General features: G+C 41.5%; 2 protein-coding genes across 2 annotated transcripts; one reads left to right on the forward strand and one right to left on the reverse strand.

Moving 5' to 3' along the window:
* Window positions 1-1,792: 1,792 nt before the first annotated feature.
* LOC143394526 (antileukoproteinase) lies at window positions 1,793-4,044 on the forward strand. The gene is made up of 4 exons (XM_076849222.1): window positions 1,793-1,973; window positions 2,604-2,765; window positions 3,161-3,310; window positions 3,883-4,044. Exons 1-4 carry the CDS (start codon window positions 1,889-1,891, stop codon window positions 3,885-3,887), a joined length of 402 nt encoding a protein of 133 aa, XP_076705337.1. The 5' UTR covers window positions 1,793-1,888; the 3' UTR covers window positions 3,888-4,044.
* A 6,437-nt stretch (window positions 4,045-10,481) lies between these two features.
* On the reverse strand, window positions 10,482-11,805 carry LOC143394940 (transformer-2 protein homolog alpha-like). Its single transcript, XM_076849504.2, has 4 exons — window positions 11,737-11,805; window positions 10,914-11,387; window positions 10,707-10,824; window positions 10,482-10,667 (listed from the first exon to the last, which is right to left on the reverse strand). The coding sequence occupies exons 1-4, from the start codon at window positions 11,803-11,805 to the stop codon at window positions 10,504-10,506; spliced, it is 825 nt and encodes a 274-aa protein (XP_076705619.2). The 3' UTR covers window positions 10,482-10,503.
* Window positions 11,806-17,860: the final 6,055 nt, after the last annotated feature.

Raw genomic sequence — 17,860 nt, forward strand, 5'->3', positions numbered from 1 at the left:
AGCTATGGATATTTCATAAATTAATGGACATGTGGCTATGTTCCAATAAAATATTTAGGAAAAACAGGAAACCCGGGCTGGGGTTGGGGCTCAGTGATAGAGCGCTTGCCTAGCATGTGTGAGGCCCTGGATTCAATTCTCAGCACCACATATGAAAGTCCATTGACAATGAAAAAATATTAAAAACAAAACAAAACAGGAAGCCCACTGGATTTGGTTCAGAAATTGTAATTTGCTGCTCCTTGCTCTAGATAACCTATGAAGGATCTCAATATTCTATAATTTGAAGATTATGGCCAATTGAGCCAATAACAGAAATGTCAGGGTTGGTTATCCTCATGGAACGCATTGCTAATTGATCACAGGGCTCTTTGATGAGAAAGAGTTGGTTTTTATCCATCCACCAATTGTAGATAGAAAACTCTAGTTATAGTGTTCTCTCCTCTCAATCTCTCTCTCTCTCTCTCTCTCTCTCATATATTTTAATTTTGAAATTTCCTTTCTCTCTCTTGTAGAAACAAATATTTTTCTAGACATGGTGGCATATGCCTGTAATCCCAGTGGCTCGGGAGGCTGAGACAGGAGGATCATGAGTTCAAATCACGAGTTCAAAGCCATCCTCAGCAAAAGCAAGCTGCTAAGCAACTCAATGAGACCCTGTCTCTAAATAAAATATAAAATAGGGCTGGGGGTGTGGCTCAGTGGTTGAGGGCCCTTGAATTCAATTTCTGGTATCTGCCCCCGACCCCCCAGCAAAAAAAAATAGGAAAACCCAGACACTCTCTGAGCACTGAGGAAAACAGGAGAAACAGAATGGAAGTAGGGGAGCTGAGTGAGAGGACTTGAACTGTCCCCTGGGGGTGGAAGTGAGTGGATTTTAGTCAGAGCCATTGGGGTTGGATTCTACAGAAAACAATCACCGTCTTGATAATTAGAGGAAGTCTATGCCGACAGGGTAGCACAGAATGGGTTAGGTATATGGCAGCCTTTTATTTACTTATTTTTGCTGCCACCTGAGATCTGTAGGACTTTGGGGGCAAGAAGCATCCCTCTATCATCTCAAATTAACCCCAGCTAAATGTTGATTACAGAGACTGGCACACTGCTTTGTCCTGTTATCTTAGATTCATTTTGATTATTTTCAGTGATGAAGGACATGACTAATTAATTCTTAGAGTTCTTCCACACTTTTCATCTTTTTGTCTCTGAAGAGAACCATCTTGTTAGAATCATCCCATCTCAACAGGTGGGAAAACTGAACTCCAAAAAAATTTGCTGGGGGCAGGGATTTCTCAGTGCTTCTTTCACGTATTTAGTGAGTGGCTTCCACGTTTCAGTCATGGAACAGACTCTGGGGATGTAACGGTACAGATAATTTGGGAAAGAGATATCTGTTGGTTGGGTGATGCGTCATCTGCATTTTTTGAGAAAGAAATCTCATTAAGCAATCAGTGGGGTGCTTTCACAATCTGAGAGAGTCCAGAAATGTCAGAACTAGGCGTGTATTGCACAAATCTCAGCTGAGCGTCCACGTCTCCTGTTTCAGCTCCAGGTCCGGGGAGCGCGGCCGACCTCTCCGCCCTCTTCCATGTGCAAGACTAATGGGCTGCTTCCCCAATGCTCAGGCTCAGACAGAGGTCCCCAACGGCCTCCTTATCAGTCTGGTGACAACCTCTTCTCTGATGGTTACTCTCTTGGTCTCAGAGTCCCGTCTGAAACAGGAAAGGGCTGCCATCTCCCTGGTCTCATGATTTTTGGTCTCTGGCTAAGCTTCCTGCCCGAGCCACAGCAGCTGGGAGGAGCCAAAACCTTCTCTGGGGCCACACCCACTGGCAAAGGTATAAACAGTGAGCTCTGGCGCTGGCTCTCAGAGCCACCTGCCTGCACCATGAAGTCCAGCAGCCTCTTGCCACTGGTGGTGCTTCTTGCCCTGGGAACTCTGGCTCCTTTGGCTGTGGAAGGTTCTGGAAATGGTGAGTTGGAGTTACTCTGGCCCAATCTTGCCTGAAGCCTCAGAGGTGGGGGCTCCTGAAGGCATGGGAATGCCCCCCTCTCTAGCCTCTGATCTCTCAACTTAGTTTCTGAAGACCTCGCTGAGGGTTGGTCACACGTCTGTCTGGGCTCCAAGGTCTCTGTGACTCCCCAGCGTGTGGAGATGCTCTGTGCACCCAGCCGTCCGTCACCCAGGTCTTCCTCCTCTGTTTCTCTCTCGCCCTCTCTCCCTGCTCTCCACCTCCTTCTCCTACGCTCTAACACCATGGCCGTCCAATCCCAAGAACCCAACTCCCTGGTGCTCCTGACTCTCTGCTCCTGGTCTTCAGTCTCCGTGTTTCTGTCTCTGACTTTCATTCTCACCGTCTCTCATGCTGCTTCCATCCAGCTTTGTCTCTGACTCTTGATCTCCATCATCCTTTGCCTTCTTCTTGGGTCCGTGACTTCCTCTGCTTGTGAACTGACTTGTTCAAACCTGTCACTGTTTCTGGAGGGCAGTTCCCTTTGGACTTTGTGGACAGCCATGAGGTGAGTGTCTCTCCTCCTGGGAAGTGATGCTTTGACTCTTGGCTATGCAAGCACCCAGCCTCTCCTGACCTTTTTCTCTTTAGAATCTCTGAAAGCGGGAGCCTGCCCTGCTAGACCACAAGTCCGGTGCTTCCGATATGAGGAACCTGAGTGCCAGAGTGACTGGCAGTGTCCAGAGAAGAAGAGATGTTGCCCTGATTATTGTGGCATCAAATGCTTAGATCCCGTGGCCATCCCCAAACCAGGTAAGCTGGTAGAGGAGGGAGCTTGGAGACCCAGTGCCTAGGGGCACAGCTTGGAGGAAGGGTTCCTGCCAGGCCTCCTTCTTTGTCAGTCACACTGCTCCACACAGGAAGTTAGCCCCTAGCAGAAGCACCTGGCCTGTCAGGAGGTCGGTCTCCCAGGCCACCATGAGGGCGTTCAGATAGCTACCCCCCTGGAAGCTGCCCATCCCGTCAACACTGGACAGCTGGTCACCTGCACCAACTGGGGGGCAGGATGGGAGGGGAGCCAGCTGCTACTCCAGGGGATGCCTTAGTGGGAAGGAGGTACCATGGGGCTCGGGTGGAGCAGATGTTGGGTCGAGAAGAAGGACAGGGTGTCCAAGGTACAGACTGACATGTGGCTCTGCCCTCACCAGTGAAGGAGAAGCCTGGGAAGTGCCCAGTGGTCAAGGGTCAGTGTATGATGCTTAACCCCCCCAACCACTGTGAGACGGACAGCCAGTGTGACGGGGACTTCAAGTGCTGCCTCGGCATGTGCGGGAAGCTCTGCATTTCCCCCGTGAGAGGTAAGGAGGGGGCTGGGGCTGGTCCGTTCCCTCCCTGCAGCCTCCCAGCTTCCACCCTCTGGGGGTTCAGCCACGTGGGCCGGGAGTCCCGCACCCCAAGCACAGCCTCTGTCGCACTCCCTCATCCCTCAAGGGCACCGTTCCCTGGGTCCCGGGGCAAGGATTTCCAAGGACCACCTGTGGATTTGATTCTATTCCAGCCTTGGGTGAGAGCTCTGGGCAAATCACTTTCTGAGCTTCAGTCTCCTTATTTGAAAAAGTGAGCATTGTGGAGATGACAGTGTTTGGTAAAGCACCCTGGGCACTAAGTATTGATTATTCAAGTTGTTTACATCACAGTGTCCAGGGTCCAGGCCCTAAGGATCCGTGGGATTTGAGGATGATCTACTTCGAACTCTGAGTTTGAGTTTTTCAGTGAAATGAATCCTGAGTTCAGTCTCCTGACACCGAAACTCTTTCAACTCTACTGCCTTGCTGTTTTCTTTTATTCCAGGGGCCTCGGTACAGGAAATAATGTGGCAATGATTTGGCTGGTTCCTACACTGAAGGTCTTATCTGCTTTTCTCTTACAGCTTGATTCCTGCCGGTTGGAGGTGCCTCTGGGTTCCTAGTCCGTGTGGTGTGGGGACTCCCTTTCTGCTGCCAGGTGGGATCCTGTGGTGAGGACTTGGCTCCTCCACCCATATCTCCCTTTGGCAAGCACTTGGTACCCAGGAGTCTTTCAGGAGATATGTTAATGAGTGAATAAGTAAATAAACTTATTTCTCTGTGTACAACTTGCTTCTGTGATTCACTGAGGTTGGGTGGAGTGAGGGACCCTTCTGGTTTCCTGCTGGAGAGGTGGAGAGGAAGGAGGAGGCTCGAGGTTCCGGGAGCCTATCATGAGGCTGGGAGTTTCTATCATGGATCTCCCGGCGCTGGTTCTATGGTGTCTGGAGAAATGACTTTAGCTCCTAAATGTCATTTTTTCAAACAAAGTGCCAACAACAAATCACTTTATCAGTGTTGAGAGCATTGAAAGGTGCATCCTGGGGACCCTCTGCACATCACGGCCTCATGTTGCCTGCTGGAATGAGTTTGAATCTCTCACTTCTCTTTCCCAAGACATCATTTCTTCTGTGTTCACATAAAAATACTGCCATGATGCCTGGCAAGGTGGCGCACACATGTAATCCCAGCGGCTTGGGGGGCTGAGGCAGGAGGATCGCGAGTCCAAAGCCAGCCTCAGCAACAGTGAGGTGTTAAGCAGCTCAGGGAGACCCTGTCTCTAAATAAGATACAAAATAGGGCTGGGGTGTGGCTTAGTGGCAGAGTGCCCCTGAGTTTCATCTCTGGTACTCCTTCCCACCCCCAAAAAAGAATATTGCCATGGTGATCATGTTGATGAGTGACTGGTGGTCAGTACCATCTGAATGGGAATGAGCAGACCAGGCTTCTAGAGCCAGGGAGCAGGCAGAGATGTGCTCCACGTTTCTTGGTGCTCTTTGGACTGTGGTAGACTTGGGTCTCAAAGCCAGCTGGTGTCCTGGACAATCAGTGCTCTAGTTCCCAGGTTGGGGATTTTAAAAAATTCTTGTGGGCAGTGAAGGACATGAGAATTTAATCTGGGATTGGAAAAAAAAAATGTTAGTTTCGTTTCCCAGACTGTTAGGTAGGGAGTAAGTGAATAGGGGGAAAATGTTGATTTAAAAAAAACAATGAATTTCACCTTTATGTATATCCACAAAGGACTTAAAATAAAAAACAGAAGGAAGAACAGAGGACCTAGAGAGAGAACAGGGGGAGGGAGGAGGCGAGGGAAAGGGGAAGTACTGGGTTCTGAGTACATCCCATGCTTGTTTGATCATATCAGAATGAACACCAATATCATGTGTAACTGTAGTGCACTAATTTTTTTTTAAAAAGTGATGCTATTCACCTAGAGGGAGGGGATCAGGGTGAGGAAGACGGCAGAGTCAGGCAGAAGGAGACCCGGGAGCTGGAGCCAGCAGCTCAGGCTCCGGGGAGGGAGAGGATGGGGAAGGCACTGGGGAGTGAGACGGGTCAAATCTTTTGTGCAAGTGCGGACATGGCAAGAGAATCCCACTACTAAGTATAGTTATAATGCACCAGGAAAAGGAGGCTTTTCATAATTAAAGCCCTAAACAAAACAAAACAAAACAAAAAAACAACAAGCTACCTGAGGTCAAACAGCAAGGTCTCTACCCAAAGCAGAAAGTGGGCTGGGTTACGCTTTCAGTCAGGCCTCCAAGGGCAGCGACGGGGTGTGTTACGTTGGCTGACTCAGCAAAGAGGCAAAGAGAGAGAAAACCCTTTTACACGTCCTCTGGGTGGGGAAGCCACCCTCCACGTGGGCCCGCGGGGATCCTCACACTTACTTCACGCGCCCGTGTAGTCCCGCCCACATCTTTCTATGGTGAAATATTGCACAGATGACAGCATCCTTATGAGACTAGATGATAAAACCGCAGCTTCCGTTTGGGGAGCAGGCTCTTTCTCTTTGTTTGCTCTGGGGGACTGTAGTTGTCATGTCATGAAGACAGGCCATCTGGGGAGTGGCCCACAGGGTGAGGAATGACGGTTTGGGTCAACAGCCTATGACGGCCCAGGGCCACCAGCAGACACACGGTTGACCTTGGAAGTAGATTCTTCAGACCCATTCTAGGTTTGAGATGACCACAGGCCAGCGGACAGCTGGACTTGACCTCAGCCAGGACCACCAAGTTAAGACTCCATCTCCTGGAGTCCTGACTCTCAAGCTGTGACATAGGTTTATGGTTTTAAGATGCTAAGTTTTGGGGCAATTTGTTATGCCGCAATAGCAGTACACCAAAAATTGCATTCTACAACCAAATACAGCCGGAGAAAAAAGATGATTATGCACCCATGTCTTCTGTGAACACAGCAATGATCCCAAATAAAATATTCAAAATTAGAATTCATCAGAGTTTTAAAGTTCAATGTGAGGGGCTGGGGATGTGGCTCAAGCAGTAGCGCGCTTGCCTGGCATGCGTTCGGCCCGGGTTCCATCTCAGCACCACATACAAATAAAGATGTTGTGTCCGCCGAAAACTAAAAACAATAAATATTTAAAAATTCTCTCTCTCTCTCTCTAAATAAATAAATAAATAAACATTTTTAAAAAGTTCAATGTGAGTGTGAATTCCTAAAATTAAGAATACAAATGAATTCACATACACAATGAAACTCTATAGCAAAACCTACAATGAGCTGAATTTTCAGAGGAATTGTGATTGAGGTCAGAAACAGTAAGGATCACTATTCTCTCCCAGCGATGTCTGAGACAGTGAAAACTATACAATAAGACAAAGCAAGAAGGAATATAGCGTGGGGGAGGATGGCGCAAAACAGACATTATTTGCAGACTTTGTCGTTTTTGTATGGTATTTTTTCAACACTCAATAATTTTGATAAGTAAGATTCATCAACGATGTTACACATAAGTTATGTACAATATTTTATAGCATTTTTACACATCACCAGTGAGAAATGATAGAAAAAGTCATAAACAAAGAAACAAGTCCTACAAACTAGGAATAATTCTAAAAATTATGCCAGATCTTCATGGATTGATAAAAAATGTATTAAAGGCCTACAATAAGAACTAAATAAATGGAAAAATAACTTTTATGCTTGGGAAGGTGCTGCTATATGGCAAAGTTGGTAGTCTTTTTAAAATCACTTACAAATTCAATGTGATTGCAGTGAAAACCCCAGTACGGTTTTTGATAAGAACTTGATCCTATAAAGTGCTAGTATGAAAGTTTGAGAGGCGCCAATGAAATCTGGGGATGGAGTTACTAGAGGTTGAACCCAGGGGCACTGAACCACTGAGCAACAGCCCAATCCATTTTTATTTTTTGTTTTGAGAGAACACCTTGCAAAGTTCCAGAGGGTCTCACTAAATTGCTGAAGCTGGTCTCAGACTTGCTATCTTCCTGCCTGTGCCTCTCACATTGATGGGATTACAGGTGTGTGTCACTGTGCCAGGCACCAATACAATTTTTCAAAAGTGTAAAAACAACTGGGCACCATGGTGCATGCCGGTAATTCCAGCTATTGGGGATGCTGAGGCAGGAGGATAAAACGTTAAAAGCCAGCCTCAGCGATTTAGCAAGGCCCTGTCTCAAAATAAAACATAAAAAGGACTCTGGAACACTTCCTGCCTCAAAAAAAAATGTATGAAAATGAAGGCTAGCCAAACCAGGTATCAAAACATGCTAATGTTATGATAATTAATGTAGTGTGGTATTGGTATAGATATAAACAGTCTAGTCAAAGAGAATAGGATATCTAAAAAGAAATATGCATTTATGGAAATTCATTACATAAAAGGGAGAATTTTTACAACTGGGCAGGGCAAAGCTCAAACTAGTAAAGAAAGCAATTTGCTTTTTTAAAATTCAAACTAACAACTTTTATTGTGCTTCTCAGTAATCTTTAAAGATTTTTTCATTTGTCTTTTCTCAGTCTCTAAGTTTTATTTTAAATTGACAAATTGTAATTGCACATACTCATGAAGTACAATGTGATGTTTTGACGTATGTACATGATGCATAATGATTAAATCAAGGTAACACATCACATACTGATTTTTTTTGTGTGTGATGTAAACATTTGAAAATTTCTCAGCAGTCCTGAGCTCTGTAGCATGTTGTTATTAACGGTGGTCTATATATAGTCTGTGCCTGCTGTATCAGTGGATCTCCAAAACTTGTTCCTTCTAACTGGACCTTTGCACCCTCTGACCAACATATCCCCACCCCTGCCCCAGCCTCTGGTGTCCATCATTGTGCTCTATTGCATGGAGTTCATCTGCTTCCGATTCCACCTATAAGTGAGATCACATGGCATTTGTCATTCTGAGGCCAGCCCATTTCACTTAGCAATAATGTCTTCCAGGTGCATTTATATTGTTGCAAATACCAGAATTTCCTTCTTTTTAAAGGCCAAATAGTATTCCACTGTAGTTATATACCGCATTTTCTTTATCCTCCCTTAGCTTGGTGGACATTCAGTTTGATTCTGTATGTTGGCTGCAATAACTACGGGGGCACAGATGTCTCTTTGACACATTGATTTCATGTCTGTTGGATGTATACCTAGAACTGAGATTGCTGGGTGTTATGGTAGTTCTACTTTGAAGTGTGTGAGAAACCGCTTTACAGTTTTTCCATAATGGCTATACTAATTGATATTTTCACTAACAATGTATCCAAGGATTCTCTTTTCTCTGTTCTCACTAACATTTAATTTTCCATCCTTTCAATAACAGCCATTCTAATGGATATGAGGTGACATTGTTTTTGTTTTTTGGGTTGTTTTTTTTTTTTTTTTTTTTTTTTTTTGCATTTTCAGATGATTAATGGTATTGAACATTTTTTTCACATATCTATTGGCCATTCATGTTTTCTTCTGAGAAATGTCTATTCAGGGCCAGGTGCCGTGGCGCTCACCTATAATCCCAGTAGCTCGGGAGGCAGAGGCAGGAGGATCCTGAGTTCAAAGCCAGCCTCAGCAATTTAGCAAGGCACTAAGCAGCTCAGGGAGACCGTGTCTCTAATAAAATATAAAATAGGGCTGGGGATGGGGCTCAGTGCTCGAGTGCCGCTGAGTTATCCCCAGTACCCCAAAATAAGAACTGTCTACCCAGGTTCTTTGTCCATTGTAAAAATCGGTTGCTTTCTTTTTTTTTATTTTTTATTTATTTATTTTTTCCAGTTGCTTTCTTGCTATTGAGCTGTTTGAGTCACTCGTGTGTGTTGGAGACAAACCTCTTATTGAATCTGTGTTTTAAAGGTATTTCCTCCATCTACGGACAGAACTTTCACTCCACTGTCATCTTTGCCGAGCAGAAACTTTTTGGTTTGGTGTCACCCCACTTGCCTATTTCCCCTTTAGTTGACTGTGATTTGGGGTCAAATTCAAAACCATATTGTCCAGAAAAAATGTCGGGGAGCTTTCCCCCGGTTTTCCTCTTATAGTCTTACATCCATCTTTACCCATTTTGAGTTGACTTTTGTAGGTGGCGTGAGGTAGGGACCAATCTGGTCCTTTTCCACGTGGATATCATTTTCCCAGCACGATTCACTGAAGAGACGGCCCCTTTCCTGTTGCATGTTCTTGATACCTTTTCGGAAAATCCATTGACCATGAATGTGTGGGTTATTTGTGGGCCGTCTCTAGGGTTCTTTAGTCACTTTTTTATGCTAGCACCATGCTATTTAGATTGTGGCCACTTTTTTCAAAGAATGTGAAAAATGACATTGAATTTTGTTAGGGCTGGCATTGAATCTGTAGATTGCTTGGGTTGTACAGTCATTTCAATAATATTAATTATTCCAATTCAGAAGCATGGAATATTTTTCATCTTTCCAGTATTTGAGTCTCCTTCCATTTCTTTCATTTTATAGGTTTGTGTGTGTGTGTGTGAGTGTGTGTGTGTGTGTACACAAATCTTTCACTTCTTTGGTTAAATTTATTTCTATTTTTTAATCTATTTTATTTTTATTTATTTTTTTTGTAAAGTTTAACAGATGTATTTCAAATACAACATGTTTTGTAGGAATCCACAAGCTTTTAATCTCTAAAAAAGTGACTTAATTTTTAGGGTTCAAAAATTACATTCTTCAAAAGAAATGTCCAAGTGTTTTCTTCTATAGCTTCAAACTTTTTACACTCAACTATTTGTTCTATGCCACCTCAGACAAATGTGACATGACTGAACTACTTCTTATGTTACTATCTTCCCCCCCAAAAAAAGTTAAAAAAGGAGTCCTCATAAATGCAGATCTCTAATACAGTGTCTAATACAATATCTGACATGAAAGCTTTAAAAAGATCATTTGTTTCCTCATATAATTAGCTAGGAGTTAATCCTCTGTAAAGGCAAAGAAAAATGATAGAAAAACTTAACACTGGGTTCCTTTTTTTTACTCAAGGTGTTTAACTACTCAAAATGACAACAATTACATCCTTTAAGAGTATAATAAAAGGGGTGGAAAACAGCAATGCAACTGAAAAAGTGTAGAAGCTAAATAAATCAAGGATTTTTTTTTTTTTTTTTAAGGAGTAGGAAGAATCAGAAGCTTGGGAAACTCCAGAATAAAAAAGAGAGAGGGGAAGGAGAAAAGGGGGGGGGGGGAAAGTCCTCAACTGCAACCATTCCATTATCAATAGCGTCTTGGGCTGTAGAAGCGAGATTTTGATCGTGATCTGTATCGACTATAATAAGGAGAAGGCGACCTTCTTCTGTACCGGTAATCATAGTCTTCATATCTGTCATATCCACGATCATATCCTCTATCATAGTAAGAATCTCGATGCCTGCCACCACCTCCACCTCCACCTCCACCTCCTCCGCCGCCACCACCACTATGAGGTGGTCTGCCCGTGTAGACGCCAGGTGTAGGTGTGTGCGCTCTCTTAGTGATAGAATGATCCACATGAATTCTTCTACCATCCAACTCCATTCCATTTGCCCTTTCCATAGCCTCACTAAGTTGCTGAGGCTGGCCTGGGACTTGTGAACCTCCTACCTCAACCTCTGAGACACTGGGGTTACAGGTGTGCACCATCATGCCTCCTTCGAGTCACCTATTCTCTCAAAATAGACAAAAGCAGGTCCCCGTGATCGTCCAGTCCGTGGGTCGTAAACCACATGGACACCACTCAATGGTCCATATCTAGAAAATACTTCACGAAGATCTCGCTCTGTTGTGTATAAACTGAGGCCAAAAACCCCAAGACAAGTGTTGGGATCTGGACTCGCCCTGCTGCCTGTAGGCCTTCTCCGGTTGGACACGGGAGAGTGGCTTCGGCTCCTTCGCCCTCGGTACTCTGGTGTATACGACCTACTTCGAGATCTTCTCCTATGAGAGTGAGGGTGGGATCTGGATCGAGTATGACGTCTATGAGAATGCCTTCTTGACCTTGACCTGGATTTTGATCTTGACCGAGAACGGGATTCAGAGCGTTTGGAGACCCTTGATGGACTACGCGATCCTGACCTGCTCTCCGATTTTACACGAGCAGGAGTTCCCGTTGGAGATTTTGACTGAGAGCGAGACTCATTTACTTAACCTAGGACCCGTTCATTCTTCCAGATTCTTTTAATTCTACTTCACTCTTGCTTTCTACTTCTCTTCATTCTTCATTGAGTTTTTCATTTTTCATACTTCGTGTATTCTTCCCCAATTCAAACAATTCAAAATAGCCTTAAAAAAATATTCAAGTGCTTCTATCTGACCAATCTTCTGTTCAATTTTTTCCCCCATTCAATTTTAATTTTCTGATCTTTAATACTTTTCATTAGCCTTCTTTTATCTTGATTTATCTTCCACATTCTTGGAAAAAACTCTTCAATTTCTTCACGAACATTAACCACTTCATTAGGCTCGTCCCACCTTCAACCTCAAGGCTTTCGTCTTTATAGACGCAACGCCGCCGGTTCCAACAGAGACGCGGCCGCTCATCTGCCCTCGAAGTTGTTCTCCTCTACATCACCCTCTACATCACTCATGTCGGCCAGACGCTCCCCAGAACCACATAAGAGACAAGTCTCGGCTTGAGGGCCAATGGCCTGATCAACCAGCTGACTGGACCGTAGGGAGGAGGAAAGAGTCGGCAACAACCGCCGCTCCACTCCATTCCCACTCGGTCGCAGGCTCCGGCAAAAAAAAAAAAAAAAAAAAAAAAAAAAAAAAAAATCTTTTAATCTATTTTAAATGGGATTGTTTTCTTGATTTATTTTTCAAATATTATTTAGAAATAATATTGATTTTGTATTCTGCCACTTTAATAAATTTATTATTTCTAATAGTTTTTTGTTGAAAGATTTACTGGATCTTGGGCTGGGGTTGTGACTCATTGGTAAAGCACTTGCCTAGCATGTGAGAGGCACTGGTTTCAATTCTCAGCACCACATATAAAATAAATGAATAAAATAAAGGTCCACCAACAACTAAATGTATACATATGTATGTATGTATACACATATATATGCATATATATATAATTTTAAAAAGATTTACTGGGTCTTATCTGAAGTGTAGAGATTTAACTGTGCACATTCAGGAAGACAGAGCATAGTAGAGATGTTGATTCAACTCAAATTGTTTATAAATTTAATATCATTGTAGGGTTGGGGTTGTGGCTCAGTGGTAGAGTGTTCACCTAGCATGTTCAAGGCCCTGGGCTCAATCCTCAGCACCACATAAAAATAAATAAATAGAATAAAGGTATTGTGTCCAACTTCTACTAATTTTTTTTAAAATTTAATATCATTGTAATAAAAATTCCTGTGATTTTTCAGGAAATTGACAATTGTCCCCCAAACTACCCCCCTATTCTTATGTTAGAATAAAAGTATAAGAATTTAATACAAATTCTGCAAGACCAGGAAATCCCTACCAATTGCCTAGTTAAATTATTAGGAATCAATGCTGCTTTAGTTATTGTCATAGAAATAGAAAAATAGGTTAAGGGAACTGAACAGATAGCCCAGAAGCGGAGTCCTGCACTGAGGGAGTTGAGAACTGTGACAGGGGTGGTTCGTACCAGTTCATACCAGTCTGGGAACCGGCCAGAAGGCCTGTGATTACATGATGGTCACTTCCTTTTACCCAGTACACAGCCACTCTAATAAATGACAACCTGTTACAGTGGGAAGATCTTACAGGCAGATCCACAGTGAGTGTGTGCTGTGCCTCAGGGTCCTCCTTCAATTTTTAAGTTGTTGATTGACCTTAATTTATCTATCTATCCATCTATCTATCCATTTATTTATTTATATGTGGTGTTGAGAATCGAATCCAGTGCCTCATGCATGCCAGGAAAGTGTGCTACCGCTGAGCCCCAGCCCCAGCCCCAAGGCCTGGTTACCTTTTAACCAAGAGCCTCCAGGTCTGTGAGCTAGGAAAGAGGTCACATCTCCTCCCTGGCATCTCTTGAGTCACTTTTACCCACAAGATTTATCATTTTTCCCCTTATATGAGCCAGTGATTCTCAATATTTAGCATGCGCCAGAATCATCTGGAGGGTTTATTGAAATAATGATTGCTGGCCCCATTCCCACTGGTGTTTATCCTGTGATCTACAATTTTGAGCAATGTTGATGCTGCTGGTCTGTGACCCACACCTTGAAAATTTATTTCCCCCAACAGCTTCTTAGTAGTCTACCTCAATAGTCCATCCCTAGAAATAGAAATATTGCGACTGGCCACGGCCATAGGTGCCAGGGAGTCAGATCCCTGTGTTTACAGCTCCATCCTGTGGCTTGTTACATTAAACCACATTATACTCACCTTTTCTCTGTTAATCCTCGCTACCTGGCAAGTTTATAATAATAGCAAAAATTATAAAGAATCCACCACCATCATATTTAACAAAAGATAGGAAAAGTTGCTATGAAATATTGAAAAAAACACTAAATAAATGGAGTAATATCCCACTTACAATTGATCAGATTGCCGCAAAGACAAACATTCTTCTAAACGAATTAAATATCAAATTATAATATAAATCCAGTCTGCATGGGGGTTGGGGGTGTTCATTGTGGGAATTTGACAGCTGATTGCAATTTCTATATGGAAAGGAAATGGGCCAAAGTGCCCAATACATTTCCCCAAAAAAATTAGGGAAGGGAGAACTGCCCTTTCCCAGACATTAAGACTTATTGTAACATCATCATAAAAATAGAACACGGGGTATAAATGAAAAGATCAACAAGACTGACTCAATGTGATTTGAAAGAGAACCCAAAAATGAGATCTGTGCATATGTAGAACTTCAATCTGGGATATAAGTGGATTGGCAGATCAGTGGGGAAGGGAATGCTAATCAATCGAGAAAATGATGAATATAGAAGAAAAGTAAATGGTATCCTTTCCTCACACTGCATAAAAGTTATCGCCAGAAAAGTTAAACATTTAAGTTTCAAAAGCAAAGATTTAAACTTCCACTAGAACATGTAAGTTCCTCAAATCCTGTATGTTCTCCAAGTCATATATTTCTCCATCATAAAGTATTTCAAATATATAGAAAAGCATGTATATGGGTCTATCTTTGTACATATTCTATATCATATATTTGCTGAATCATTTGTAAGTAACTTGCAGACAGTATGTTCCTTTGATTCTAGTAAGAGTATAGATATTCTTATATATCTCAATACTATTAATAGATCCAATAATGTAACATTATTTCAATGATATCACCTAAAATATAATTGCTGTTCAACTTTCATGTGGGAACAAGAACATCTCTCACATAACTGTAATGCCTTTCTCATGCCTGAGACAATTGATTCTATGATAGTGTCAATATTCATTCTATTTTCGAAACTTTCCCAATTGTCTTGTGTAAGTCTTGTTCCAAATCAAGATGCTTGATTCCAGTTCTCTTTAGGATGTCGGCTTTGCAAATCTATGACAATTGTCTTCTAGAAGGTCACACATCCTGAATTTGTCCTATTGTTTCCACACGGTGACATTTAACTTGCCTTTCTCTTCTCCGTATGTATTGTAACCAAGATGTTATATTCAATTCAAGTTAATGGGGCTGGAGTTGTGGCTCAGTGGTAGAATGCTTGCCTGGTATGTGCAAAGCACTGGGTTTGATCCTCAGCAACACATAAAAATAAAATAAATAAGATAAAGGTATTGTATCAAAAAATTGTATTAAAATTCAAGTTAAACATTTTGGTAAGAAAGTGTCATATGAGATATAGTATAGTTCATTTTACAATGTACAGTTCATATTGCAATGTATCAGGGAGAAGATCAGCTATTATATTCTTAACAATGCTAATTTAAGACGGGAATCCTGATTTTTCCATTATAAAAATACATTTCTGCTGAGTGTAGTGGCCCATGTCTGTAATTCTAGCTTCTCAGAAAATGAGGCAGGAGGATTGCAAGTTCTGGGCCAGCCTGGGCAATTTATATTTGATATCCTGTCTCAAAATTTGAAAAAAACAGAAGTAAAGGATTGGGGATGTGGTTCAGTGATACCACATCCCAGCACAAGAAAAAAATGCTTCCTTCGCAATCAATAAGAAATTAATGGGAGGCTGGGGCTGTAGCTCAGTAGCAGAGTGCTGGCTAGCATGTGTGGGGCACTAGGTTCGATCCTCAGCATCACATAAAAAAAATAAAATAAAGGTATTGTGTCCACCTACAACTAAAAAATAAATATATAAAAAAAGAAATTGATGGGGTGAAAATTTATCAACTGGGAATATCCTGAAGTCCCACAACTAGTGTCCTAGTGGTATTAGTACCTATTGAGACCCTTGTTCACTTAAAATACCACACTAGGAGTAGCAAAATTGTATTTTCTTTTTCTAACAATGCTATTTATTCCAATTTACTAGCTAGCATTTTTCTGTAAAGAAGAGTTTTCTTTTTCTTTCTTGTAACTCTGTTTTTTAAAATTGCTATAAGATTATATATTTTTTATTTATTCCATATATTACGATCAATTAAAGTCTTTATTCTTTGTTCCATTTGTTCTACATGTGGCCACGGGGATCTGCTTCCCGCTTGTCCTTTGCCTTGCCCCATTGGTCATCAAGCATTTCCTGGCTTTCCAGGATGGGAGGTGTCATACATAGCCTACAGTTGACATTTCCTGTCCTCCCTAAAACCAGCCATTTCTCTAAGGGATGGGGGAAAGAGATTTAGAAACCACAATCGCATAGTGAGTGTGTTCGATACTATTGTGATGTAGTCGCTTTCATTTTACAAACCCAGAAAACATTTTAAAAACATGATTTCATATTGGTCTTTCCAGTTCACATTTAACATGATAGTTTTAAAGCATTGATTTTATGTATGATTCTCTCTTCTCTTACTTCTTTCTCCTAAAACATCCATAACGTAGCTTTTTTACAGTGTCAACATTACTGCTGACAATAACCCAGTGAAGTTTTAGATTTCTGTTTGTATTTAGGATATATCCAACCAAAGATGTACATTAAGCGATATAAGCAAAAGTGACATAAAATAATATTTTTTAACAACATGATTTTCAATTTTATATTAGTCATCCGTTTCTCTTTATTTTTAGTTGTTAAGAATTATTTTCTTTTTATTTAATTTTTCAAACATTCAAAACACTTTTGCAGTTTGGAAGTCAAAGTCAAACAAAAAAGATAGTCACAGAAGACTTGCCTGCCCTTCTCCGCTTCACCCAGTCATTGCAAGTAGCAATATTGTTGGTTTCTGGTTTATTCTTCCTAAATTTTTATTTGAAAAACTATTATTATTTGCATCTATTATTATACACTGATTTATTATATACATTGTTCTTTAAAATGTAAGTGGGAATCCCTCCATTTCAGCTAATGAAGACCTTCCTTGTTCTATTTTTTAAACAATCGTGTCATAATCTTCTGTTGTGTGGATGTGTCAGAGTTCTTTCACCTCATTTCCTGGTCCTTCATAGACAGACAATCTGAAGTCACACACCCTAACGTAATTATTGACTTACACCTTCAGGGCAGATTCCTAGAAGTGATTGCTGGAAGGATAGATGCATTGCTAAATTTCCATAACACATCCCCAGCTCAGGAAAAAATCCCCAGGGATTACAACATTCTGGATTCTTAAACAGCTACCTACCAGAAAGACTATTTCACACCTTTGCCAGCAGAGTTTGCTGTTAAACTCTGTTTGGGCAGTCTGGTAGGTGGAAAACATTGCAGCAGAGTTTCAGTATGCATTTTGATTACTACAGAAGTGAATCTTTTCCTTATTTTAAGGGCCATTTGAAATATTTCTTACAAATTTTCTGTCCTTGCAATTAAAAAAAAATATTTTTCTTTAGTTGTAGATGGACACAATGACTTAATTTTATTTTATTTATTTATTTTTATATGGTGTTGAGGATCTGAACCCAGTGCCTCACACATGCTAGGCAAGTGCTCTACCACTGAGCTACAACTCCAGTCCTCTGTCCTTGAATTTTATTCACTTTCTTCTTGGGTTTCGATTTCATAGAGCTCTTTATATATGAGGGAGATTAACACTTTTTCTTTGACACTAGCTGTATTTTTCCTAGATTTTCCTTGTTTGAATTTTATAAAAATCTTTTAGTTGTAGATACCTTTGTTTTATTTATTTACTTATTTTTATGTGGTTCTGAGGATCAAACCCAGTGTCTCACACGTGCTACGCAAGCACTCTACCACTGAGCCACAACCCCAGTTCCTCTTGTTTGAATTTGATTATAGTTTCTTCCCCGCCCCCCATGCATTAAAAGTCTTCATGACTTTCCTAACATGAAATACAAAGCATGTATTTCCTTGGTGACTCGTGATGTTGCGTTTATTATGCATTATATTTCCATTTGTGCTTTCTATTTCCAGGATTTGTTTGACTATTTAAAAATTATTTTAGTCTCTCTGTTAAGTTTCTCAGATAAATTGTGGAAGTGTTTCTTTACATTCTCTTAAAGTTCATCGAGTTTCTTTAAAACAATTATTTTGGATTCTCTGTCCAAGAGGTCAGCCAGCCATCACCCTGTGGT

This window comes from Callospermophilus lateralis, chromosome 3 (genome assembly GCF_048772815.1).
Source record: "Callospermophilus lateralis isolate mCalLat2 chromosome 3, mCalLat2.hap1, whole genome shotgun sequence".
In the NCBI taxonomy this organism is placed as follows: Eukaryota; Metazoa; Chordata; class Mammalia; order Rodentia; family Sciuridae; genus Callospermophilus; species Callospermophilus lateralis.